Source organism: Amblyomma americanum, chromosome 3, assembly GCF_052857255.1.
Source record: "Amblyomma americanum isolate KBUSLIRL-KWMA chromosome 3, ASM5285725v1, whole genome shotgun sequence".
In the NCBI taxonomy this organism is placed as follows: Eukaryota; Metazoa; Arthropoda; class Arachnida; order Ixodida; family Ixodidae; genus Amblyomma; species Amblyomma americanum.
In genome coordinates this window covers 151,705,698-151,732,069 of record NC_135499.1, presented here as the reverse complement: position 1 = coordinate 151,732,069, position 26,372 = coordinate 151,705,698, and the positions used below count along the sequence as shown (strand labels likewise).

Here is a 26,372-nt window from a genome sequence, read left to right as displayed (position 1 = left end):
TTCGGTAAGATTGCTATCTGGAAAACTGGCGCCACTTTGAGGTCAGCCATATAGACGAACGACATTGTCTGAAATGGCGGTGCTCGGCTTACTGTGTGCGTCCTACGGCCACTTGATGACGTCACCTTATTTTTCTCCCCATCGCCAGGATTTTCTGTACCATCTACGAGCACACACACTACCACACGCCGCCGGCTTTTCTTGTAATGGGACTAGTAATGCTTTCGCGTTAAAAGTGGCGGCGAAATCAAATTCGAGGATGTTACGGGTAGGCGATCAATGTAAAGCGAAAGGCAAAATCTCCCTGCTGTTGCAGTTTCACTACATCACAACTTCCGAACGATCGTCTGCAAATATTCGGGTCAATTTAATTGAATCACGGCTATTTTTTAAGGCGAATTACCGTCATCCGCGTTGCAGTGGCGAAGGAGAGGCGTCGACTTCAGCATCGAGCATTTGAGCAATTGACCGAACCCAGCGTGTGCCCTCTGCGCCTTGCGTGCGTCTTTTTCTTTACTTTTATTGTCTCTATTCGATGCACTCCAACCGCGGCTGATGTGAGCGGAACGCGACGGGGAATGCATTGCTTCATGGCCACGCAACAGCGACGTCATACATTGCTTGCGACTCATTGACACGTGCAGGATCTCTTGATTTCCTCTACAATATCAGGTCATGCTCCACACTAAAGCCGCATGCCTCTGGGTTTGCGTCTCAGTGGTAATGTCACAGGGAAGTGGCACGTATTTTTTTTTTTTTCCGTAGAACATGCCATTTTTGTGTCTGAGGAGGAGGAGAAATTACACCTTATACTAGTTTCAAAGGAACCTAGTGTTGAGCCCGAGTCGCGTAGTGCAAGTTTAATCTGATTAGAAAGATAGAATCGGGTGATGACGTACACTACAAAGACTAACCAGTACACGTAGCAACGCAGTATCTTACAGGATGAACGCACTGTGTTGCTACTGCATTGGCTTAAGAAGCAAAATGAATATTTGTTTTCCACTCCCTAAGCCCCCTCCCCACCCCCCTCTTCTACAGCAGCACCCCGGCTCATTCCACTGTGGAGCAAACATGCGCTATGTATACCTGCGGCAGCAGCACTATTTTGTGCATGCGCTGTAGAATGCCTGCGTATGCCTACCTGGCTTATTCCCGGCAACATGTGACGCCCTATCACTTATGTTACTTGTAGTGAATAAAGTTCCAAGCTGTCACTATAGTAGTTTCGTCATTCTGGCGTACGTACTCTGATCATTTATGGCACTATGCTTGCTCGACAGCGGTGTCATGAATTACAAACGCGTGTATGCTGGGCTTTCCCGCGCACGGAATTCTTTTTCTTTCTAGTAGACAAGTCGCTGCTTGCTTCCGTCAGCTGCCTTTGCTTTTCGGCTGGTACGCCTTTAACCTGTGCTTTCCAAAAGTACGCTTTTTTTCTTTTTCAGTTAGCCAACTCAGAAAAGGAAACATTCTTGCGCAAATCGCCAACCCCACGTGTCTCTTGATCAGTGAGCGCGTTCGTTTGCAACAGCAGTTTCCAGTAGAAAGTGCATATATATCCGCGTTGTCGTCGGGTGGCCCTACGTGCCCGTGCCAATCGTCGTGACTCAGGGACAAAGAGCAGCCGTTTTGACGCTAGTAGACACCGCCCGCCGCACTCGCTCCGCAGCTGGCTCACAGCCAGTACGTTTGCGCCGCCGCCTTGGCCTAAGGGGTCCGCCGGCCTCGCCAGTCCATGGCCGTAAACATATACAGACACTGATTCCACTCACACTAGCAGTAAGACCACTGCAGTGATTTACAACGCGTAACTTTAGTTTCGCCATGTTTAGTTTATCCAAATTCCGCCAGGGCACTTTTACGTTCGGTGAAAAGCGCTGCTTATCACCAAGCGATGGCGCTACTTCTAACACGGTTCTTTTAGTTTACAAGTAGCGCCCCTCGTTCTTATTGAGTTCACTGGCGGCGGCATTTTTTGAAACTAAATGTGAGTTCGCCACCCTCCGTACAGAAGCAAAACATGAATACACCGCTGCTCGCTACGCTCGCGACGCGGCGCCACTAGTAGCAGGAGGGAGGCAGCAGGGAGGCAGTGCGGCAACGAGTACCTCTACGGCGGTAGTCGACGGACGGAGACAGCTGATAATCCGGTCGGTTTGGACCGCTCTGTGGGTGACTCGAACTCAGCCGTTCGGGTCCGGTTTGGCGGTCGTCGCGACGCCACAGCTACTAACGAGCGCCCCACCGCCAGCCATCAGGCTCGTCCCCCGGAGCCGACATGGGACCCCACACGTTAGCGGTTGCTCTGCTCCTTTTCGTCACTCGCACAGGTACGGCGGTAGCTTCCATGGTGCTTTCGCTTTTTGCGTTGCAGTTTAATTTGGCGGCTAGCGCACTCTGCATGATGCAGCCTGACTGGCATTTAACAAGTTTTTGTGTATATATCCGATTTTCATCGTCGAACCCGGGAAGGCTGCAAGCACCGCAGCTAAATAAACGCCCATTGCCCTTACTAATTTGTTCGCTCATAGCTGATTGCGTAAAGTGTTGAACCGAAGCAGGGTATATAAAGTGAACGCTATTTCAGTAAAGGATCCCTACACTTTACCAGGAAAATTACACCGCTTGCTGACTTGTTCTGCAAAACGACGGTTCCCTTGGCGACGCGTGAAAAGGCCTCGGTGTGTGAATGCGCCAAGGTCTGAAGGACGAACGAGGCATGACTGCGATCTAAACGGCCTGCCGGAGACGGAAGCAAGTAATTTCTCTGCCACGTGAAGTCAGATATGAAAATCCATTACGCGTTTCCTTGGCAGATTTCGTCACGGCTGTAGCGAACTTTTTATTGCGCACGGCATTGAATGATTGCGGCGAAGCCAACTCAGCAGGCACTGCGCGAACAGATTAGGATTCTTTCCGTCAGAATTCGATCTTTTTTTTTGGTCCTTTATTTTCGCACTACTGTTCATTGATGTTGCTCGCCTAGTTACCGATGAAGAAGACGGTGCAAATAGCAGGTACTGATTGCAGCTCGTGCAGAGACGGAGAGATCGGCGTCGCGGGTTGTTGAGTCAAGTGTGCACCTTACAGATAACAGGCACTTGTGCTTATCGTCACTGACCTCGCTAGACGGGGTAAACGCATTATTCTGGCGGTAGAAAAGAGCGAAGTAGCGGCCCTGACACGAACAGCAGAGGCGGCGCCTGACACGAACGTTAGACGATAACTTGCGAAGCCGCGCTGTACGGACAACCGAGTTCAACGATCGAAGTTTAATGCACATAGCAGCCAGCACAGGAAGAAAGAAAAAAACATGGTCTGGTCTAGAACTACGTCACTCTTGAAGATCCAGCCGCGCCGGAAAATGAGAAGAAAAAAAAGTCCGCCGTACGGTTTGTGAAAGGCTCTGCGCAATGCGAAAGTCCTCGAAACGAAAAACAGCAACAGCTGGGCGTGCGTCAACCTGCTGTGGCGGATGCACACGCCAGTGCGCAGCTTGTGCGGCCTGGTGGATCGCGAATTCCTTGATAATACATGACTGATGGGGGGGCATTACCGCCGCCATTGTTAACGTTGTGGTGAGGTTTGATACCCCAGTGTTGGTGGTGTAATTGTACCAAGTAACTGTTTTGGATGTCTGCAGTGAAGCTCCGCCCACATTTAGGACCGATGCCCAGAATTCCTCCACGACAAGAACGCAGGCCGCTGTTAAAACTTCTCTTGTCACCTAAACAATAAGCTAATCACGGGAAAACTGTTATTAGCTCTAGAATTTTCTTGCCTGGCTTGTTTAATAAAGTCAGGCATTAAAATGATGATTTCGTTTACTTTTGTGACTTGCTAGCGGAGTAATACTGTACGCCGCGGACCCTGGCCCAGTGTTAACAACTGTTTTTTTTTTTTTTCAAGTTTTATCCTCTTGAACGATTAATGTGGGCACTGAGGAGAGGCCTGAGCTGTCTAACGATATATGAGACATACTGTGCCATTTACTTTCCCCCAAAAAACAATTATTATTATTATTGTTATTATTACTGAATGAAGTTCAAAAAGTAATGTTTATTTCGTGCTAGGGTCTTCTGCATTGGTAAAAGTATGAAATTAGGAGTAAATCTTACAGGTGGAAAAACTTGTCTGAAATGTGTGCTGGAATTCGAGCAATGCTCTTTTTCAGGCTTGTTTCATTTTCTAGCAAGTGCCTTGCTGCAGTGCTGAACAGGATGCATTCCAAAGTTTTTAAATGTAGTGTTTTACATCAGAAGCACTCCAATGCAGGGGCATACTGACAGGGCAGTTGGTATGGAGAATGTTTGTGTGTTTAATAGCCTTACACTGTTGCACACTACTTGCCACGTGTGCCATTGTAATCGTTTCTGTGTTCCTTGAAGGCAGTACTGGGTGGGTTTCCTGGGTAAAAAGTGTCAAGCTATCTGCAGCCATAAACCTTTGTTGTTCAGATGACTGATAAGCATGTCAGGGCACCTGAACTGGCTAGGTCTAGATAGCACCAGCTTATTCTGCTCTTTGACACAGGTGTTTCCAAGAGCTCAATAAAAGGTGCAGTCATTTTTCTTTTATAAGTTAAGATTTTTTATCTTCATGACCAAGCAGAGAAATAGCCATGTGACAGCTGTTGTAAAAAGTGGCCAAGTAAATAAAGAGTCTTACAAACTTGTGTTTACCTTAGTATGTTAAAGGAGTTTAAATGCGAAATGTTTGCGTGGGTATTTCTTTCAGATGATGCAATGGGTTAGTATACGTGGATCACCCCGTGGTATTCGCCTGCAACTGCTAATTTAGAATTTAATTTCTTCTTGATGCTGTTTGGTTTCGTCAATTGAACTATGGTTGTGACAAGTAGTTTGTGCTTAGGTCGCTTGAAGAGTGGAAAAATACGGCAGTATAACTGGTGATGTCTAGTTTGTTGTCAGTCTATCTCTTGAAGCAGATTGGCTTAAGTGTTGCAGTAAATTAAAACTATGTATTAGCGATTATATTGTAGTTTTTTTTTCATGCATCATGTGTCGACCTAAACGCCAGCCTCATATCACAGCATTGTTTGGTTGATGAAACCAGAACCGAAGCGTCATCAAAAAGAAATCCAATTGTAAATTATTTAGCAGTCAGAGGCGAATACCACGCAGTGATTCATGTATTCACATGTCTAATGCATCATTTGAAGGAAAACACTAAACAAAAATTAGGTGTCTGTACTGCTTTAAAGAGAATGAAAAAGTCTTCAGCGGGGCAGTACCGTGTGGAGTTCGAAAAGGTTATTACATTATCGTATGTCATCCTAAAATGAGCACTTGAAACATATTATAATAATTTCAAGCTTCAGAGTATGTTCCTGCTATGTACTACAGCATCAACTGTCGCAGGCTTTTTCGGTGCGAGGGCTGATTTCTAAAATGTACTGGAACTATTCGGCTTTGAATCAGCTCATGGTCGGTACTGCTAAAATAACTTCATCTGTTCACTTAGTCTTAGCTGTGTATTGTTGTTTTTCTTCTAGATTGTTGGAACTTGTGCCAGAATCTTGGCTCCTAGCTCATTAGTGAAACTTTGTGCATAGGTTGCAATGCATTACACACCGAATGCAGCAGTGAAACATGGCCAGTGATATAAATTACGAAACCCTTTACTCATGCGCACAAATTTACGCCTCAAGAATGGCTGCACAAGCAGTAGCGTGCCCTTGCCTCCTCCTTCCTCCTCTCTTCAGGAGCTAGTGAAGTGCCTCAGTCCAACGGTGGTGAGCCTCCGATGGCCACAACAGTGGTTCGGGAACGAGGCAAGTTTGCCATCACTTGCAAGGTGCCCATGACGCATGTGCCTCTGTGGCTCAAGGACGGCGTGCCCGTAGCTCAGAGCCAGGGCTACCACCTGGAACAGGAGTACCCCTTCCCCGTCAGCAATGGCTCTGTCAGCCACATCTTCATGCGGCTCTCAGTTGAGAGGGCCCACCTCTCCCACGCGGGACACTACAAGTGCAGCAGCTTCAGCCCCCATGCTCACCGAATCGTTGTGGTCGCTGGTAAGGCCCCCACAGGCTGTCACGGTGGCTGTCACAAGGGACAGGGAAATGTTCATCGATACCTTAAATAGAGGCAGTATCACTTCCCTTTCAGGAGTAGCTCACTTGGAGCATGCATAGAAGTTTAAAGCGAATAATCACACTCATTTTCACCTTCTGGCCCATTTAGAGATATCATGTTGAAATGCTCTACATTCTTAATGCTATAATGTAATGTAATTCTAGGCTTCAAGGTCTATGCAGGCACTAATCTGTCTTAAATCTGACTTCTTTTGATTAGTTTGTTACAGTGCTTCCTACAGTTAGAATCAAATGCTGGAGCAAAGCAGGTGGATGCTGTCATGCACCACATTTATGCTATTATTCTAGCCATGCTTATTGCTTGACCAACTAGCCCAGCAGTTTGCACTCCTGAACTATTACTGCTTGCTTGTTTACTTTTAAGTTTTAAAGGGAGAGACAGCCTTTTTATGTTATTTCTTACTTTTCGCTGCAGATGTACAGAGAAACGCTATATTAGTGAGTCAAGTGACAACCCTGTGACAGAGTCCTGGCGGGTAATGTGGGAAAGTGCGCCCCCCTCAGCCCATTTCCTCAGCATGCAGTCCATCCTGTGCCCCGCTGGTGTCCCTGTTACAGTGTGCCCACCTCAACCGTTCTCCCTTCCCGATCTCTATTGGGCATGGGTGCCTTCTTTGTTCACCTCATGCACGTCACTGTGTCCAGTGCCTCCCTAATTCCTCTCTTTTCCGTCCTCTCATTCTTTCATTTCTTTCTGTTTGTCATCAGTCTCTCTTTCTCTTCTCTTTGGGTGATGGTGTCTACGCAGATCTCTCTCTGCGACGGTGAAGTGAAGCGAAATAAAAAAAAATGTTAAAATCTGGTTGGTTAGGGGCATGGTGTGACTGCAGCAGGAAAGTTCAATGACAGCAGATGTTTGAAATCGGGCAGACACAAACAAACTGCACGAGCTCGCCTGCAGGGGTGCCTACTGTGCAGTCGAGCGACCCTGCTCTCCCGCCTGACTGTGGCTCTGTCCCTCCCCGCAGTTCCTGTTGCTTCCTGCACTCCCGCCAGGGATTCCAGTCTCTGGCATTGCATGACTCCAAGCCAGCTGCAGGCTTCTTTTCGTTCTTGCTTTATTTGCCGCCTTCCTGCGTTGAGCTGCTCGCCTGGGGCCTACCCTCCCCTGTTGAGGAAATGTGCATGAGGGGTGCGCTGTTACAGTCTTACCGGTGCACCACAACGATTGGGAAGGGGGGAAATAATGCTGGGGCCTTGTTTTGTTTTCTCTTGTGGTGGCCCCTTCTTCCCTTACCCCTCATCCGCTGGCTCATTGGGGGTCGGGTCTGTTAACCTGCGTCCCGTTGACTTTTTTCAGCGTGCACCCACGGGCGAAAGTGGCATAGGGCCCGCGCCCCTTCCAGCCTGCACTCGGCATACTGCACTGAGAGCCTGCCCGTAGTTGTTTACTCCCGTTTGTTGGGTTGGCCAGCCTTGGTTGTCGGCATGCTTCGTGCTCACCAGGCCGCACTTCATTTTGCTGGTTTATCGCTTTGTCTTTTATTTGTCTGTTTATATTTTACTTTTTATTGTGGCATTATTATTTTTTTTTGTTATTGTTGTCATTGCCCCTTCAGCAGCACTGCAGTTTCTATGTTCTCATCGACCACTTCGACAGCTTTGGCTGCTGGCTGCCTGTTGGGTGCAGTCTCATTGAGCATGGGGACCATACCTCGGAGAGGACACAGCCAGTGAAATTTGCCAAGTGTTCTATTTTGTTTCTTTTTTTCTTGTGCCCCTGCAGTTTCTTGCTGTGCTGTTAGTGTTGAAAGTGCCTCCTCCCCTTTTACCATTCCATGTAATTTGCTCACATCTCTCATGACATATAAATTTGGCAAATTGTTTTCTCGAGCCTTTCTTGCCCCACACAAAAATGTTTCAGAGGTCACTGCCTCACTGTGCAAAACTTTATTTTATACCACCGATTTCAGGACTGGTATGCTTGTAGCATTATGAATGAAAGCTGTGTGTCTGCAAGCCCCCCAAAGATGTGCATCTCTGTGGCAGTGGCTGGCTACCTTTGTGACCTAATCCGTTTTGCTCTTTCTGCAGACAGCGCAATCCAGACCAGTGAGGAAATTCCAGGGAAAGGCGTTATCCTTGACCCCAAGTCAGCAAAATTAACTTTGACATGCAACCATACTGATTACCCAGACAGGAAAATTAATCAGTGGTAAGAAAGAGTTGTACACTGCCGGTCTCATATTGTGTGCCATCCGGTGCGATGCATGGGCATCTTGAATGCGTGCTGAGAGCCCAACTTGTAGTCACTTGTTAACAGTGCAAGCCACCTATTAAGAATCTCGATGATGCAAATCTCACTGGTTTGTGAAAAATATTCTTATCCGAAGTTCGTATCATCGACAATGAACAAAATTATTATGCAGAAGCTTGGGAAATGCATTTGCGTAGATCTAGTTACGGCTGACCGAATTTATTTACTGCAACACCACCGCTTACTGCTCACGGTGCAGACCGCATGCCATCTCTCGTTCGCAGCCTTGGCAATTTATTAGAGTCCTGCAGCACCCAAGGGCATTATTGCAGGGGTGGAGTAAATTGCAAATAACATTTGCTGATAAGGCCAAAGGAACAAGTAAATTACCGTAGAACAAGAAAAATACCATGACACAAGGAATAATGGAGAATGGAAAACATGCACCGAAGGAGGACAGCTGTGCGCCACAAATACAATGACACTAAAGTACAGAAAAACACGCAAGAGAACTGCGTGCCATCATTCTGGTAAAAATGTGCAGAATAGATTTTCCGTTCAGCACTCGGTGATGCCAGCTGGCAGCCTGTTCCACTCATTGATCGTCAATGGAAAGTACTATGAGGTTTTATATACATCTGTCCAGTATTTTACCTCTTGATTATCAAGTCGTCTACAAAAAAAGGGAGGTTCAAGCAGGTACCAGTCTTTGTAATGCTCAGCTTTCCAAAATAGATGTGATACGTGATTTTCAGCCTGAAATGTTTCGTACAGTTAGCTAAAGATCCCTAACTAAGATGGTCTTCAAGAGACGTGGCACTAGTTGAAAACTGTGATTGTTAATGCAAATCTCGCAGCATTGTTTTGGATGTGTTCGAGCACGTCAGATAAGTAAGCAGACTGGGGGTTCCATACAGGGCATGCATAGTCAAGAATTGGTCTTATGTAAGTGAAATAAAGGAGTTGTTTGATGTTTGACTGTGCTTTATCAAAATTATGCATTCTGCAGGCTTTGGATGCAATATACTCAACTTGCCTTGTCCGCGTAAGGATAGATGCGAAAGAAATGCCGTGATACTTGTATTCGGTAACATTTTGCAGGGGAACATTATTTGAGTAATGGGTCTTTATTGGGGAATGCTTTCAAGTGAACCAGATAAGTTGGCATTTTGCAGTGGTAAAAGGCATCTGCCATTTTGAGCACCAGCACTGAATAGAATCCAAGTCTCGCTGAAGTTTTAACGCATCAGAAGAACTTTTCACAACATATGGTATACAACACAGTCATATACGAATATGATCTATACGACGTGGTGTGTACTGCATTACTGGCGGTCGTGATGCTGGCAATTTGTGAGTAGTGCTTAGTGCTCGAGGCTGCGATCGCGGCTTGCACGTTCGTGGGGTCTGCAGTGGCTTAGAACAGTGTTCGAAACATCGGAAATCCTGCCCATTGTACACAATGCACTCTGGCCAGCGAATTTTACAAACTCATGTCAGCCCGGAATTCGTATCAGCCGTGTTCATATCATTGAGATTCTACTTTAGCAGGATTGAATTCATTGCTCTGTTGGAGCGCTTTCTGAGCAAACTTGCCAACTGCCCCCTCTCTTCTTTGTGACATTAATAGAAGCTTGTGAGTGGTCGCAGTGAGGCAAGAAATAAATGAATGTGAAATTCCTGGTACCAGTGTGACAAAAGAATCTGCAAGTTCTGTATGTACAGCCCCTGTCAAAAGTATACAGCCCAAGGGGTGTACTTGCAAGGCCTGCAACGTGCCTCGTTATGCATCCTCAGCAATCGTAATCTCTCGAAAGAGGAATGGCTTCGCGTCCTCAATCCTCCCAAACTTTGGACAGATATATCTGCTAGGGAGCCGCGCTAAACAGCTTAGAAGCGAACCTCTTGGGCTGTATACTTTTGAAGGGGCTGTGCATATTGCGTGCGTAATGTCTGAAAGGACCAAGAGCAGCTTGCATTTGTACGTTGTTGCTTTTACTGACACATTTGTAAATGAAAGCTGGTTTATTGACAGTAGCACATGTTGATAAAAGCCAGTCATAAATTTTAGTGCATTTAAATGTTCCAGATTACAATTGTCAATATTTCTCTGCAGGTTGAAGGATGGTAAAGATGTGCCTCGAGAGCCTGGAGACAAAAAGTACGTTGTCAACAGTGATAAAAACACTCTTGAAGTCCATGATGCGGGCTATGGTGACGCCGGAAAGTACATGTGTGACTTTGGCGACGGCGAGAATGCAACTATTGTTGTGCAGAGTAAGTTAATTTCAGCGTTGGTTGCATGGTTGCATTTCCTGGCTCTGTCAGGCTTGCTTGAACGGAGCCAACTACAACTCAGTTGGCACCCTGCATATGCAAATAATTGCAACTCTTAAAACTGCAAGTTTTATCAGGCCAGGACAGTCAGCAGCAGGAAGTGTTTTCATTTTGTGTGTGTGTGTGTTTGTATGGGCAGATAGGTTGTGGGTAAGTGGGTTGCAGTTGAGGGTCTTGCTGGAAATTTTCACCGCAGCAAGCAGCATTCCACCGAGCACCAAAGAACGTGCAATTTGAAAATTTCATTTTGGGATGCTCCTCGTATTGACAGCTGATGCACTGTGCGTACCGAAATGTATAGGCTGTGTGAGGTTTGCCACATTTCCCGTGTTTGTTGTGAAGGGCTGCTAGAGTAAGAAAAGTGTTTTGGTAACTCGGCCGTTGAAAACATTCTGGTGTTTTTTGAGCAAGATTAGATTACCCATACAATGCAACCCTTAAGCATTGGTGTGTAACCACATATATACACACTCTGTGGGGTCTTTTTGGAAGAAACATAAATTTTACTCGTCGCTCATTGTAGTTGAATGCGAGGCGAAAGATTCTCTTTCATAGGTTATGTTCAAGTTCAATTCCGAGCCAGTAGTGCCTTCCTGTTGTTTATTTATATATTGTTCGTTTTTGTCTGCATTATATAGGTTTAATAATAACAGCTGAAATCATGGAATCATTAATGTTTTGTTTTTTCTCACACCGAGCTGTTTCAAACCTCGCTGCCCTTCAAATCTTGCTCATAAACTTACTTTCTCTCTTCCAAAGTAAGTTATCAGCTGCTCTGCAGTGCTGCAGAATGTCGTTATTGCTTCCTGGAATGGTTCACAACGGTTGTATCTTTTCTTTAGAGCCCAACTTATTATGTAGGGGTACTGCTTCATGTGCTGGACAACTGTTTGTTGCCGAAGTTATAATATTATGTTATAATATTGAGCTTTGCCCTTTCCTTTCTAGCCAATGTATCCATTGAGGTGACTGAAATATCGAAAAACCAAGTGGAAGGAGACCCGCTTACATTGTCATGCAAGGCATTTGGCGTTCCAACACCCGTGGTTACCTGGTTTAAAGGTAAGGGAATGTTTTTTCATGCATGCGGGAACCCAGTGAAAAAAAGGGTCTTGTCAGCTTTTGCCTACAAACAGGATAGCGCCTCGAATTTTGATTGTTTGAGATCAGGCTACGTGTTCATCTTATGTTGCACAGGGCTAGGGTTCATCTTATGTCAGCTAGTCTAGACACCTCTGCCAGATAATTTTTCTTTTTTTGTGAGTAGTCATTGAAGATAAGTGCAAAGCGTTAAATTAGTGCTTTCATTCTTGCAGATATTGCTTTTAGCATTTGTTTTTCTCATTGAAGTTTACTGCAGTACCTCATAATGAATGTTTAAAATTTCACTTCATGTTGTTTTCTCTGCTGGTTTTGCCATTGCAGATGATGAGCCTCTGAACAGTTCTGATCCACGCATCACTCTGGAGCCCCTCAACAATGTCACCGATGCAAAACTGGTGATTCAGAACCTGAACTTTGATGACAGGGCCCAATATACCTGCGTCGCCAGCAATGGCATCAGCAATGAGACCATGACAGTGTTGGTTCGAGTCAAGGGTAAGCATGTTGTTTCAGTGCTTGCAGCTTCAGCTGCATCATTTGTGGAAACCATCTTTTGCCTTTTTAAAGAAAAAAGTAGCTGTCTTTATGCTTGCTGCTATACTGTATTGAAAGACTTACTGCCCAGTGCATTTTGAGGCTAGTAAAGATAGTGATATGTTCCTATGCACCTGGCATCATTGAACCATTGAGTCAAGGTTAGGCTGGTTTGGCTAGCAGGAAATTCTGCATGCAATGCACCTGTTAATCAGTGCAGTGCAAACATGGCCTAACACATATCCCAGGTTCGTATTGTGACCATACAGACTATGACGTGCAAGCCGCCGCGGTGGCTGAATGGTTATGGCGCTCGGCTGCCGGCCCGAAAGACGCGGGTTCGATCCAGGCCGTGGCGGTCGAATTTCGATGGAGGCGAAATTCTAGAGGCCCGTGTGCTGTGCGATGTCAGTGCACGTTAAAGAACCCCAGGTGGTCAAAATTTCCGGAGCCCTTCACTACGGCGTCCCTCATAGCCTGAGTTGCTTTGGGACGTTAAATCTCCCGTAAACCCATAAGACTATGACATGCAACACACGTCGTGCCATTCAAAACTAAGAACCTGGGAGCATATTCTACCCCTGAAACGTGTACTAGCATGGTTGGCCATGCAGCCTTGTAAAGAGTTCTCTGGCAATTTCCACTTCTTGGCATCGACTTATGTCTTGCACCGTTGCCTTTTCTGTACAGACAAGCTGGCTGCCTTGTGGCCCTTCTTGGGTATCTGCGTCGAGGTGGCCATCTTGTGCGCCATCATCTTCATTTACGAGAAGAAGCGTGTCAAGCCAGACTTTGAGGAGTCTGATACTGACCAGAACCCTGAAAAGTAGGTGTTGGCTACATGTTGAGAATGATTTTAGGCTGCTGTTCACACTTTTTGCATCTCTGCAGCCTTGCGTTGCATTTTTACTCCCTTGACTTGCTTCATTAAGGGAGGGGGGGGATGCGGCGATTTATTGTTGTTATTTATGCATAAGATGTAACCACATCTGGCACAGCTATGTGACTTCTTATGCTGATTTCAGAAGTGCATTTAATTTAAACTAGATGGTACAATGTCAGTAGTTACTATTAACCCTGCCGTGGTGGTTACATTTTGATAGAGGCGAAATGCTAGAGGCCTGTGTACAGTGCAATATCAGTGCACATTAAAGAACCCCAGGCGGTCGAAATTGTCCGGAGCCCTCCACTACGGCACCCCTCATAGTTTGAGTCGCTTTGAGATGTTAAACGCATAAAACCAACCAATTGCAATTAGCACTGTTTGAAAGTCATCCCGGGGGCGTTAAACGATTAAGGAGAAAGTGCATAAGGTGAGCGTGTTCACAAATCCCTGCTCTGTGAAGTAAAAGCTGTTAATTTTTTTTTTTATCAGGTGCCCAGTACTGATGGAAATAAAAGCTAAACTCCACCTTGCACGTTGAAAGGAAAACGTTTCCTACTAATAACTGAAAACATTTGCGTATGTACTTGCAAAAATCGAGCTTTATTGCAATCCTCAAAATCCCACGATCCATGCGTAAAAAGCAATAATTCTACTGTCATTCGTTACAAAATGCCGAAGGGAATGAGGGATAGCAATTGCAGGAAAAGTGAAAGGTGAGGTGAAAGCTTTTAGCCAGAGAAATGCGATCTGCAACCAACAGAATCTCTGATTTTCAGATCTGTCCTCTTTGTGGGATACTAAGATGGTGGGCTGCCGCAGTGGCTCAGTGGTTGTGATGCTTGGCTGCTGACCCGAAAGACGCGGGTTCCATCCCGACTGCGGCGGTCGCATTTCGATGGAAGCGAAATGCTAGAGGGCCGTGTGCTGCGCAATGTCAGTGCATGTTAAAGAACCTCAGGTGGCGAAAATTATCCTGAGCCCTTCACTAACGGCGTCCCTCATAGCCTGAGTCACTTTAGGACATTAAACCTAAACCATACTAAGGTGGTGGTGCTCCGTCGTCGGAAACCTGCGGAATTTGCGATGCACCGGGACCATCATTCGCTCACTTTTCTGCAAGCACACATAAAAAAATTGTCACGACCTAAATTTGCACTGCATATTTCGCTACAATTTTTCTACACAAGACAGGTGAAGACCTGAAGGCTATGAAAAAAGAAAATTGAGAAATAGACAGTTTTGGCCAAATTGGCAATTTTTTTTGCAATTGCAATTGCAATGGCAATTGCTTCTTTTGGTGGGGTGATCGTGTATTAAAGTGATATGTTTCGTTTATTTGCTGCTGACATCAGCCAGGACAGGATAAAAGGTGTCATATTTTTCTGCTTATTCGGTCTTCTTTTGTCCTAAGTCTTGAGCTATAAACTGCTCTACAATATTGATGTTCCCTCGGGAGCCAATTCCAGGAATCAATTCCTTTACGACCAGTATTGCCACTGATGCTCCATTCAGGGAGTTATCCCTTTTTCAGGGAAATTGAGAGGGAAATTTGGTGAAAAGGGAATATTAGTTTCAAGCAGTTGCTGGTGTTTTCAAGTTGCTGCAAGGAAAAAGGGCCTCAAATAGAGATTTTTTGGACTTACTGAAGAAATTTTCAGTTAGGGCATAGAACATCACTGGGTACCTGTGACTGTATCACGAGCTCAGTTTCGCAATTTTATTGTGAGTGGCTACTAATAAAATCATCAGGTAAATAAAGTGATAGAGAGACTGCTTGGTTATAGTTGAAGTTCACTACAGTAAAATCTCGTTAATTCAAAGTCATGAGGACCGTGAGAAATATTTCAATTAACTGGGTTCCTGAATTTTAACCAACACAGCAAACATTGCAAAGAAATGGGACCCAGGAAAAAAATTTTGTTGCAGGAACGCGCTGGCTTTATTGGATGAACATTGAGATTACAGTATTCTGCCACGTAAAAGTCTACCTCCCAAATCATAGCTCTTGCTGACCAAAAAAAAAAGAAGAGTTGACTACAAATATAGGTGATGCATTCCCCCGTCCCACCACCTCGCTTAGTATTGTAATTTCCCGCGTGTTGGCCTTGTGGCGCAGCTTGAAGCAAAAAATATGTAACAATGCAATCACAAGGTCTGAAGATTCCACACTCACGTGCGACCCAACGGACCAGCTGCAAACCAAACTGCAAAAAGTCCTGTATTTTCAGATTCAGATATGACTCAGGCCTCTGAGATTATCGGAAGTTTGCTCTCACGCTGCCTGCCTTTTGTCAGAGGAAGTGACCAGCAGCATGAAAGAACTGGGTAGACGGCAGACAGTTCGATTTTTCTTTAGCGAAACTGATCTGTGGACGCAGTAACAACTTTTTTTGATGCCTGGAGCCCCGTGTGTCCTGCCAGGAATGGTCACCTGCACGGGGCATGTACTACCCACCATTTGCCCAAACCACCCTAAGCTCTGCAAATAGTCAACCCATCATAGGCATGGAGCAAGAATGTTTGCGTCGCAGGACAAGCACAGGCATGCGTGTAGGCGGTGTGCAAGCTGTAGCATAGACTAGCTTTGGTGTTGACAGTACTCGGGCTGGGCATATCAAGCACCAGCATCGTTTGGAGCCACCTCATGGCTCAGAGTGACCATTGCTTCACCAGTTTGCAGCGAAATTGGGATCGGGCATTCCCGCATAGCACCCAGAATTCACCAGGCCACTGCAGGCCATCGCTTCGAATTATTAGGTCAGATTTGCATTAGAAACTGAGACCACAGAAATTATTCAAATTATCTGGGATTTTGAATTAACTGAGATTGAATTATCGAGGTTTTACTGTAGTTAGTTGTAGCAGTTCATTGTCCAGCATGTTCATTGCTGTGCCTTTGGCCATGTGCATTGCTGCTGTCCACCAAATATTTATAGTGTGCTTGCATTGTTTCAAACTATTCGAAGGGTGGGTTTATTGAACTGACACTTTAGTCCCATTAAGTGTATTAAGCAGAGTTCTGTTAATTCATACTCCACATAATTCAGGCAAAATTTCCTTCCCCTTCAAGCTTCAAACATTGAGAGTTGACTTTTAAATGCTGTGCTCCTGCACAGGGAAGCATTGAGGGGAAAATGCATCTACTCAGCCACTAAGTGCTCTGCTGTTTTTCTTGTATTCACAGCAAAAACCTGTCGGATCAGAAGGAAGGCCAGGACATACGGCAAAGGAAGTGAAGAGCAGCCAACACGAGACAGCTGTGGGATGGCTCAAGCAAGGCCGTTGGCCGGCTTTTCCTCTCTTCTGCCAGTGCCCTCCCTGCCTCATTCCTCCTCCACGGTTGCTGCTATGGCCATTTCTGTCTTCTAGTTCCCCCACTAAGTGCAAATGCTCCCTGCCTCCGAGTTGCGGGACTTTGCTCAGAAAAAGCGGCTGACAGTCGTTAATAGACAGGTAGCCTGTATATTGCTGCAACAGCATTAACAGATGCTTCCACCATTGAAACCATAAGCGATGGCATTGCCACCCTTTCTTGAAGCCCTGCTTACATCTCCTCTAGTGTGCGAGGCAGTACCTTTGCTTGCTTCGGCAGGCTTCATCCCACGAGAAGAAAGCTCTCCGTTCATCGTGGCAACAACGGAACCTAGCAGCCTTGGCCTTTGTCCTGTCTGGCTATGCAATTCCTGAACCTGTGCTCGCGTATTAAATTTCGCGTAAGCATTGCTAATACACTTAATTCCTGTCTGTGGAGCACACAGTAGAGTTGGCTACACCCTGGTCTGAAAGAATGACACGTGTGCATTTAAAATGCCATGCATTCAGCGACCTATTTGCACTTGTGTGCATATCTGTCATGCGCTTTAAGCTGTCGTAGTTCTTTCCTCTGACATGTCAAGCAGCGTACCAAGTGTTGGTGAGGAGTAGTCACTCAGAGTCACTGGCCCACCCATTCATGTGGGAGTTTAAGGTAGGGTATTTAGCAGCTGTTTTTATTTTTTGTTGGGCAGCGTCTTTAGTGACTTCCACTTTGCTTTCGTGCTCTCTTGAGAAAAACGAAGTAATTGCTGAGGTGTTTGGAACACTGGGCTGCTATGTAGTTTATTCATGCTAATCAAGTCAAGGCTTTCTTTGCATTTTTTTTTCTTCATTTTCACAGCACATGGATAAGTGTTTGTAGAGCATATAATAGAGCTACATGTAACATAAGCAACTGTTTTTTGCTGTATATACTATCCACAGTGCCCATTTCTGTACATTATATAGTTCTCCGGAAGAAGTGCAATTATCTTTGTTATGTAAAGGCACATTTGAATAAAACTGTTTCAATAAAACTGTTGCCTGCTTGATTACTCGTGGAGTCTGGACATGTTGCAGGAAAGCACTGGTAGTGCGTTGGTTGTGGTTTTATGACCTAGCACGCTCACCTGACATGCCAAGCTCCCGGCTGTGTGCCAATCAACAAACAGTTCCAGTTTGGCCTGTATTGATAGGTGACAGCACATGTATGACAAAGAGACCACTGTTACCAAAAATGAGCTTCCGTAAGCTATAAAAGACCGAAATTAAAAATTCTGCAGACACACTTAAGGCTGCTTACGTGTGGGAATGTGACAGCTTTACTGTTCAAGGGTACATTGATACCTACACACACACACATGTGCGTGTATGACACCACCTGAAACACTGTACCAGCTACACCACAGTTTCGATAATGAAAGTCTGGGAAGGCATGAATTCAAGGTGCATATGTCGTCGGTTCGAATCCCTGTTGCAAGCTAGCCTCCAACTTGACTAGCACTTGTTAGCTATATGCAGCAAGAGATCTTGCGACACCATCCGAAACGCTGTGCGACAAACGGTTGTGTCACAGTTTTGGTATGACTGTTATCTGGAAAACTGGTGACACATGGAGATCGGCCAGTGGTGAGTATATATAGACGAACAACATGCATATGATTGTTTGAAGTGGCGCTGCTCGGCTTGCTGTGTGTGTGATATGGCTGCCTGATGTCTCCCTGTTTTATTGCCACCGCTGAGATTTTCTATACCGTCTGCAAGTACACAGATGCTGTTAGCTTTTCTTTTGGTGTGACTAGTAATGCTTTTGTATTAAAATGACTGATGATTTAGCATGGTTAGGCCAAGTGCAAATTTAGCTGTGCTACCACTTCTGTTTTTTTCACTTTGGTTTCAGCTTGAGGCTCAGTTTTCGAGATCAAGCAGGCTTCAAAGATCGGCGAGATTGGTGACGGGGGGCCTTAGTACTAGCACATTAAAACTTGAGGGGTCACGTAAGCTCCGCCTCACGGGTATGACGTGATAGCGTTAATGGGTTAATGCCCACATATGCGGAATTGGTCATTCTGTACTTTAAATTCATAGATCGCTGCGAGTTCTTGTACCACTCCTGGCACAGTGCTGCAGCGATTCATTAAATAATCTGCCACTGCCCTGCAAAGGTAGGTGCTGCCACCGGTGGGGTTTGTGAGACCCAGGTTGCTCTGACCCAGCAACATCTCGCGACAAGTCATTAATTGAACTGCCACCTGCAACAGTGGGCAGTTTGCTTACAATCCTGTGGGCAGGTTGTGATGACATCACAAGGTCACATGACCTATGCAACCACTGGATAACCGTTGGCCAGACAGGCAGCGGCGAAATCGACGATTGGGGGTTTTAGTGCATGCGGTCTAAAAACAAAATACAGGTGTCGCCATCACTGACTGATTTTGCTAGTAAATTGCATGCACCGACACCGAATTTTCGATGCAGATCCCAGAGGCTATGCTACACCGCTATTCATTTCGGCAACAACCAGTCCTCTGTGTGAATGTAGTGAGTTTGAATTGACTGGCGGGAAGATTTTTAAACCCAATTTTCTTGGCGATAAATGCGTCTGTCGCTGCCGGACAAACATCAACATAGCTGGAGAGAGTCAGAGAATCAATTTTTACAGAAAACAACAACTGGATGGAGTTGTCCTTAGTGTCCATTTAAGGTTAGCATGAACTGCACAGTTCAGAGCAGTTACTCTCATTCTTATCTGTTTGTCTTTGAGCTAGGTAAGACTGGGTGACCTAACATTGAGCAAGGGGCATGAAAACACAGGCAGGGCACCGGATGGCTTTTGAAGTACGAGGTATATATAAAAAAAAAAACGTTTGGTCTCTTCACAGTAGAGTGGCAGCATAAGGCAGTGATTTCTCGATCCCCTTCAGTATGCTGCCCATGGGAGTTTGCACACCCAGTGTTTCCTGTCACTTCTTGGAGAGCGCTGCAAAGCTCAGGTTTTGAGTAGCCACTAGCTCTTACGTCACGATTTATACTTTTGCGTAAGATCTGTTGCCTTTCAAATGAGACCTCAACTTTTGAAATAATCGGAAGCTGCACAGAGATAAGTCTCGATGTGAGATTTTGTTCTCTCCGAGATTCTTTTGCTTTCTTGCGACTGATCTTTGATACGAGAGTCAGCTAATTTTGTTACTTTTTAGCATGTTATGTTATTTTTCTAAGGCACCAATTGTGGAAAAGCAAAAGAATTAATTCGAGACGAAAATCATTACAAATTACAAGTGCTTGGCTGAAAGAGTGCTGTCAGCGTTGAGGAATGATCTCTGGCCAAAAATTCTTGCACGAGACATAGTGAATGGGCATACATGGTGGGTTACTGCAGCATACTAAATGCAATACTGACAATGTGCTCCATGTCGTTACATAAAGTGGGATCTTGTTTCTGATAAAGCAGACTAAAACAAGAGTGTCGGCTTGTCCATGTACAGTGGGGTCACACTCTTGCAGGCACAAAGAAGCCTATTGTTTGACTCCATGTGCTCAGACTGTGATACCGTACCAGAATTCAATCACCTGAATGGCATTCACGTGCTGATTGCTGCCACTTTCTTAATGAGCACCATGTTCAGCACGCTGCTCTCTTTTTTCTGTTTGCAGACAAGTTCAGCATAGTGCTGAGGCTGTGTGTATTGCCTTAACTCTGTTCAGGTTATTTGAAAGAGAAGGGCTCAGGCATTTTTGTGTGAAGAGCCAACCTGCTTCAAGAAATTAATGAGAGAGAGAGGGAGAAAACTTTATTTTGGAGCACGGGCCTGGGTCACTGATTCAAGTGGATCGGTTAAACCTCGAGTTGAGCAGACTAAAACAGGTGAGTCGGCTTGTCCATGTACAGTGGGGTCACATAACAAATGGGCAATTTGGGCCAAGATTGGCCACGGTGTTTGGCAAACTGCAGCAAGTGTAGTGGCCCAGATCTCCCAGAAATGCAGTATGTAACGAAAAGGAGGGGGCCAGGAATTTTTGTGGAGGCTAGTGTGGTAGTGAGTGGCATGTGCACAGGACTAAAATATCTATGTGTAATGTCAAGGTAGGTGCCACATGCACGACATTGGGGGCGGCCGGTGTGTTTGAGTATGTGGTCATTGTGGAGATCCCAAGGTTGATTGGGGAACGAGAGGTATGCGTTAGCTGCATGTGACGGAAACTGTTTTTCCTGTCATTGGTGGGCATCGATTGCATTTTGTTCTGATTGAGGCCCCTCCCAAGACATCCCAAAACTGTATACCATAAATTTTGGATTTTGCAGCATTTCACGTCTAGTGTGCAATGCTAGTCCTGTAGCGCTCAGGCATTCAAAACATCGGATTAAATTTATGAACCTCCAGGATTTTATCAATGATGGCCCCTTGAAAGCCGAGATGTATAGGACTGGGAGGTTCATTAAGAAAAAAAATGACTACTGCATAATTGAATTGAGCTAATTTCGATAATTTTGGAATATCTAGTCTAAGGACAGCAAATCCATGTGCAAACATGCAGTCGCATACATTAAATCAAATGCAAAATTCAAAACTGCTTAATTACTGGTGAATCCAGCATCACAGCAACAGAAATTTTAGGCTGTTCTGCCATTAGGGTTAATGAATTTATCTTTTAGCAGGCCTTCTGAATTCTCCGACAGCTTACACTTTGGCCTTGTGTTCGCAAATAGTATTTTGAAGAAGACCATTACCTAAAGTATGCTAGCAATTCACGTAGTTACATGACCAGAAATAAAAATTATTTTATTTGCATTTTGCACTCTGTATTTTATTTGATACGCTGGGCGCTAAGGGTTATGGAACTGCTAGTTACTCAAGGTGATGTTCTGCACCATGGAGAACTTTCTCTCTTGAGTGACTAAATCAGACAAAGTTGATCATACAGTGTTAACATTTACGAAGGCATTTGCTTTAAACTATTGAATGCAGTATTCCCCCCCCCCCCCCCACTTCCACGGTACCACGGTATCGGCGCATAAGCACAACTGCTCATCCGCGTGATGTCACGAGCAACTCCGATGGTGGAGCGGGCGCGCAGCGACGACGAAGCGCATGCCGCACCTGCTGCTACTCTGGTTGCCATGGTAATGGCGCATGCGCACAACTGGCCTTTCCCGGCCACCGCGAAATGCTCAACCGGTAGCCCAGTGTAGCTCCCGCTACAAAACAGCCTTTAATCTGCAGGAAACAGCAAAGAGCTCACTCCTCTTGTCTATTTCCTACTCATGAACAAACTAACCAGGGGCCTCTAATTTTTTTTCTGCAGTTACTGCTCTTTAATGTCGTACGACACGTCTAGCTTCAAAGCATCAGAAAATTAAATCCTCAATGATGAAACTATCACCACAGCACAGAGCAAAGATGCATCAAGTTGCCGGAAACTTTGCCTTTGGTATGAAAAAATGTATAAAGGAGCTGCTTTTGCTGGTCAGGCACAAGCAGGCATCACACATCTCGCAGCATGCACAGACCCTTGAATGGCATTTGGGAAACCCTCAAGTCTACGCTCTTTAATGACGCGAGATGCCACTTGTTGGGTGTTTACTGACCCCCAAGCACCTTTCAAGCTGCTCCCGCACCTTTGTCTGTAATGCACCGGGAAAATTCCCTGTAATGTACCAGGAATGCACTAGGAACACTCATTCAGTCCTTCATTCATTTTCCAAACTAGTAAGACAGGTTTATTTCCTAAACCCTCACAAATGTATCGGCTGAGCTGGAACACAAAATTCTGCCTTGGGATCCAAAATAAATTTTTTGAGGTTACTCTGGTGTGAATGGGCAAAGCAGCAAAGGGCCATTAGATGGAACTGGGACGTGGGGGTTCGTTGCATCCACCAGGAGGTATAACAGTGATTACTAGACAAAATTTTGATATGTTATCCAAAATAAAAATGCACCAAGGCGAGTTTCTGAAGCATGCCCATGAAAGCATTCTGTTAGTGGGTGTGTTCACTTGGTATACAAATGCAATGTTTGCTGTAAGGAAATTTTATTCACTGATTTATTACATAGATCTCCACAGCAATATTAATATGAATATAAATTAACTCATACAAAATAAATTAGCAATCAGGGGAGAACAAATAGCATATTCCCAGTATACTAATTTTGTTTTACCGTCAGCTGGTCATTTCTTGATCGCTGCAGGCTTCCATACAACCTGGCAAAAAAAGCTTCATGTGGAATGTTGTCCTTACCAACTTCTGATCTAGTTTTAATCACCTAAATAAAGCATGTGATTAACAATGTCTTTTCCAACATCTTTATCTACAGTACTCAAAAACCTAAATAAAGCACTGCAAGACTGTACACTTCTAATCAGAGTCAGCTGAATCTACTAATGTGTGCTAGAGCATGCCACTCTCAAAAAGCATGAAGCAGCACTGAAAACTAATATGTATCTATAGTAGTAACAAGTACTTACATTATCTGGAATTTTATAAGCATTGCCTTGCACATGGCTCTCCTAGGCTAAATGCATTCACCTCTCAATTTGACACAGCACTTGTTAAGACAAGGAAGTGCCGTGCAATACCACAGGGTGCTGAGGTCGCCCGACAAGGCCCGTTAATGACTGATTAGTGGCAAGAAAATGGCAAGCAGTGACCGGTGTTGACAGGCAAGACATTATGCTTGTGCTATCTGGGCCATCACAGACCTAAAAATGAGAATATTCACAAATGGCACCTGTCATTTTGTTACAAATAAAAACAGTCCTGAGATCTTCATCTTCATGTCAAGGCTGTGCAGAATAAATATCTACACTTGTCATGGGCCAATGAACCTTTGACTGGCACTTGCCAATAACACTAAACATTAGCCTGAAGCTAGCACAAGTGCACTTTTTTTGCTGCTTCACACATGTGGTAAGACGACTAGAAAGTGAGAAGGCTAAGAGTGCCAATACCAAAAGGTAGCCTCCTTTGCTTTATGCAGCCCACCCCTTCATTTCAGGAAACATCTCCTCAACTAGAAGGTCGAGCAGCACATAAGAGATCTGCTTGTTGAGCAGTGGCTGTTGTATCGCTTGGAAAACAGTTTCAACAGCCAGTGCGTGGCACCTAGGACCAATTATTCGCACCAGGATGTCTGGAAGAAATTTTTCCATTTCGAGATGCGTCTCTGTTGCCCGAGCACATTTCTGTGCCTGGGTACGCGATGGTTCATCTTCACCCAAGACAGCTTCGCTCAGTAAGTTTATAATGAGCGTCAGCCGTCCTGGTGCGAGAGCTTGCTTGAGTTTGCCTTCCAAGTAACGCTCAGTGATGCCTTGGACTGAACAGCGCAGCAGAGGAATCAGAGCACGGAGGAGTCTTAATGACCATGGTGCGGCATGGAAGAGAACATCAGCAAGATGGACAGCGTAGTCGTACACAAATTCCATGGTTTGGCTCTGTGCACAAAGCTGAGTGGATGACCGCGGCGGGGCCTGCCGGCTTTTCTGCAGCACAGATGCACGCTGTGGTCGCACATGCCTCCTGGGGGCCTCCAGGAGGTCTGGACGAGGACGCGGTGGTGCCTGTTGTGTGGACGCAAGGAAACTCTGGAGAAAAGGCTCCAAGTGCTGTCCTTTCTCCTTGAGAAGCCGCATCGGCACAGTGCGAAACATCTTCCCCAGACGGATGTCGGGCAGGAAGCTGGCTGTGAACTCGACGTCAAGGCGAAGGAAACTGTACAGTAACTCCGAGCTTCGCAGTGGTGGTAGGGTAAGCAAATCTTGAAGATACTTTTCAAGCCCAGCACGACAAGCCTGCAACTGTTGCCTTGCTGGTGACCTGCGTGGTGGTAATGGTGTGACTGCAAGCTCCCCGTGAAATTCCTGCAGTTTTGCTTCGAGCACGTAGAACTCATGATGTCTGCGTGCGACTGACCAATGCAAGTCTTCTGGGCTATCTCCGTTGCCAACATCGATGCGCTGAACTTCCACAACAAATGCAACATAGTGCCGATGCTGCATGTCAACTCTTGTTTCTGTCCGAGGAATGGAGACCCTCCATGCAGATAGATCTTTTAGCTGAGAGTCATTTGTGATTATTGGCATGTCTGGAATCTGCGGTTCTTCAGCACATTGTACGAATTCCTGTGGCATGGCTTCTTGTGGCATGTCTTCCTCTAGGCCATCATCAGTTGCAGCCCACAAAGCATCCTTAAGTTTGTGTCCAAGTTTTGCAACAGTCCAGTTCTTGCCTGAAGTACGGTCTTTACCTTTTGAAACTTCAGCAATGTCGCGCGCCTTACAAACAACCTCGAAGTACTTGTCACTCTCGAAAAACAGCGGACAAAAGACTTCTTCTAGGAGTGAATAAACAGAGTCGGATGCTGCATAAAGCAACGGAGACTTCTGCAGTTCAACAATTTCTTCTGGACCCCGTTCCAAGATTTTACAAATCTTTTCAGCTGTCCCAGCAGCAAGAGGCACTCTTCGTGGAGCATCTTCTCCCATATGTTCAGCATAAATCTCACTTGCCTGGTCATGCAATTCAAGTCGGTCATCAAGGCTCAGGTCCGGGTTCAATATTCCCAGATGAAATTCCTCTAACGCAATGTAGAAGTCATACAGGTGGCGTGCACCTTGGTCTCTAAGGAATTCCAAGAAGGGGAATTGGGTGGCAGGATCTGCGAGCACTGTCTGAAGGTCTCGTGAGTGATGGATGCCATGTACAGGTGAAGGTGGCGTCCTTGCAAAATGCTCCAAAAATTCCACACGCTGGCAGTCTAGCGGAAGTATGGTCATCGGCGTTTTGTCCAGAAAAAGAAGCAGGAGGTGATTCACTATGTCTGGGTCTGCAATCACGTCCATCGCCTTCAGAAGCACAGTATTCCCAAGCAGTTCACGCAGAAGTGTGCAAGCACTTTTACACTTAACGTAGCGCGCCGGTAAGAGTCGCGAAACCAGGCTTTCTGACAAAAGCCGCAAGTACTGATGCTCGGCCTCGCGACTTCCCACCGCTACATGAACCTGTGAACCCATGCTGCTCAGAACAAGCCGAGCTTGGTCAGCAGCGTCAGTCATCACAACACGAGACCTCAGGATCGCGTCTAGATGCGATATTGCGGCCTGAGCAACTGGTCCCGTGATGAAACGTACCAAATCGACCTCTGAAGCTCGCCGGCATAATGCGGCCAAGAGGTGACGAAGCACAAGACGCAGTTCGTGAACGAAAGCTTGGTCGCTGCTGACGCCTCGAAACCAGACATGCACGAATTCACGCAACATTCCGTTAAGGAAAGACTCTAGTGCTTGGTCAACTTCTTTGGGCACTTTGAGGTCTTTCCAAGGAAAATTATTGTATTCGTCCGCAGTTCCGTCGACTCCGTTAAAAAAGCGTCGCCTTGGTCCTTTTTCAATGCGCTTTCGTGTCACAAACAAGTCTGGCACTTCCACGTGTCCATTCTTCAGAAGTCGCATCCAGATACCGCCGCATATAAATGAACATATCACAGTCACTCCAGAGAGTACGCCCAGCCACAGGACGCATGCTGCTGCAATGCCTAAGACGACGACGACTGTCGATGACAGAAACTTGTCGTGGCAAACAATCACACTATAGGAATGCATTTCTGAATAATGTCGTGAGAGGCAATGACACGATTTATCTCATAACAGTAACACCATCGTATGACGCCACTCTAGCTGCAGTAGGCTCCTTTCTCCCTTGTCAAAACAGTGCATACGCGTTCATATCCGACGTCCATGATTACGGATTTAACAAGAGTTTACATTTCTTGCTTTTCACTCACAAACGTGGGCGCTATAAATCGCACTGCAGTCTGTCTCTTCTCTATTTCCTTTAAGTTTCGCCTTACGTTCGGCTGGCTTGGCGATGCGATACCATCTGATGCAGCGGAAGTGACATC

At 45.6% G+C, this 26,372-nt stretch overlaps 2 protein-coding genes across 3 annotated transcripts in view; one reads left to right on the top strand and one right to left on the bottom strand.

The window, feature by feature from the left end:
• LOC144125197 (basigin-like) overlaps positions 1–17,510 on the top strand; it is a 38,335-nt gene extending 20,825 nt beyond the window's left edge. For both annotated transcript variants that reach the window (XM_077658399.1, XM_077658400.1), the window contains 6 exons: positions 8,156–8,276; positions 10,435–10,595; positions 11,604–11,717; positions 12,081–12,254; positions 12,984–13,119; positions 16,364–17,510. In XM_077658399.1, the coding sequence (XP_077514525.1) occupies positions 8,156–8,276; positions 10,435–10,595; positions 11,604–11,717; positions 12,081–12,254; positions 12,984–13,119; positions 16,364–16,415 (758 nt within the window). In that variant the 3' untranslated portion in view covers positions 16,416–17,510. The remainder of the gene's footprint in view (positions 1–8,155; positions 8,277–10,434; positions 10,596–11,603; positions 11,718–12,080; positions 12,255–12,983; positions 13,120–16,363) is intronic.
• A 4,644-nt stretch (positions 17,511–22,154) lies between these two features.
• LOC144125194 (sorting nexin-14-like) lies at positions 22,155–26,351 on the bottom strand. The gene has a single exon (XM_077658395.1). It carries the CDS (start codon positions 26,071–26,073, stop codon positions 23,443–23,445), a length of 2,631 nt encoding a protein of 876 aa, XP_077514521.1. The 5' UTR covers positions 26,074–26,351; the 3' UTR covers positions 22,155–23,442.
• Positions 26,352–26,372: the final 21 nt, after the last annotated feature.

Coding starts and splice junctions, on each gene's coding strand:
- LOC144125194 (XM_077658395.1), bottom strand. CDS start 26,073: ATGCATTCCTATAGTGTGATTGTTTGCCACGACAAGTTTCTGTCATCG.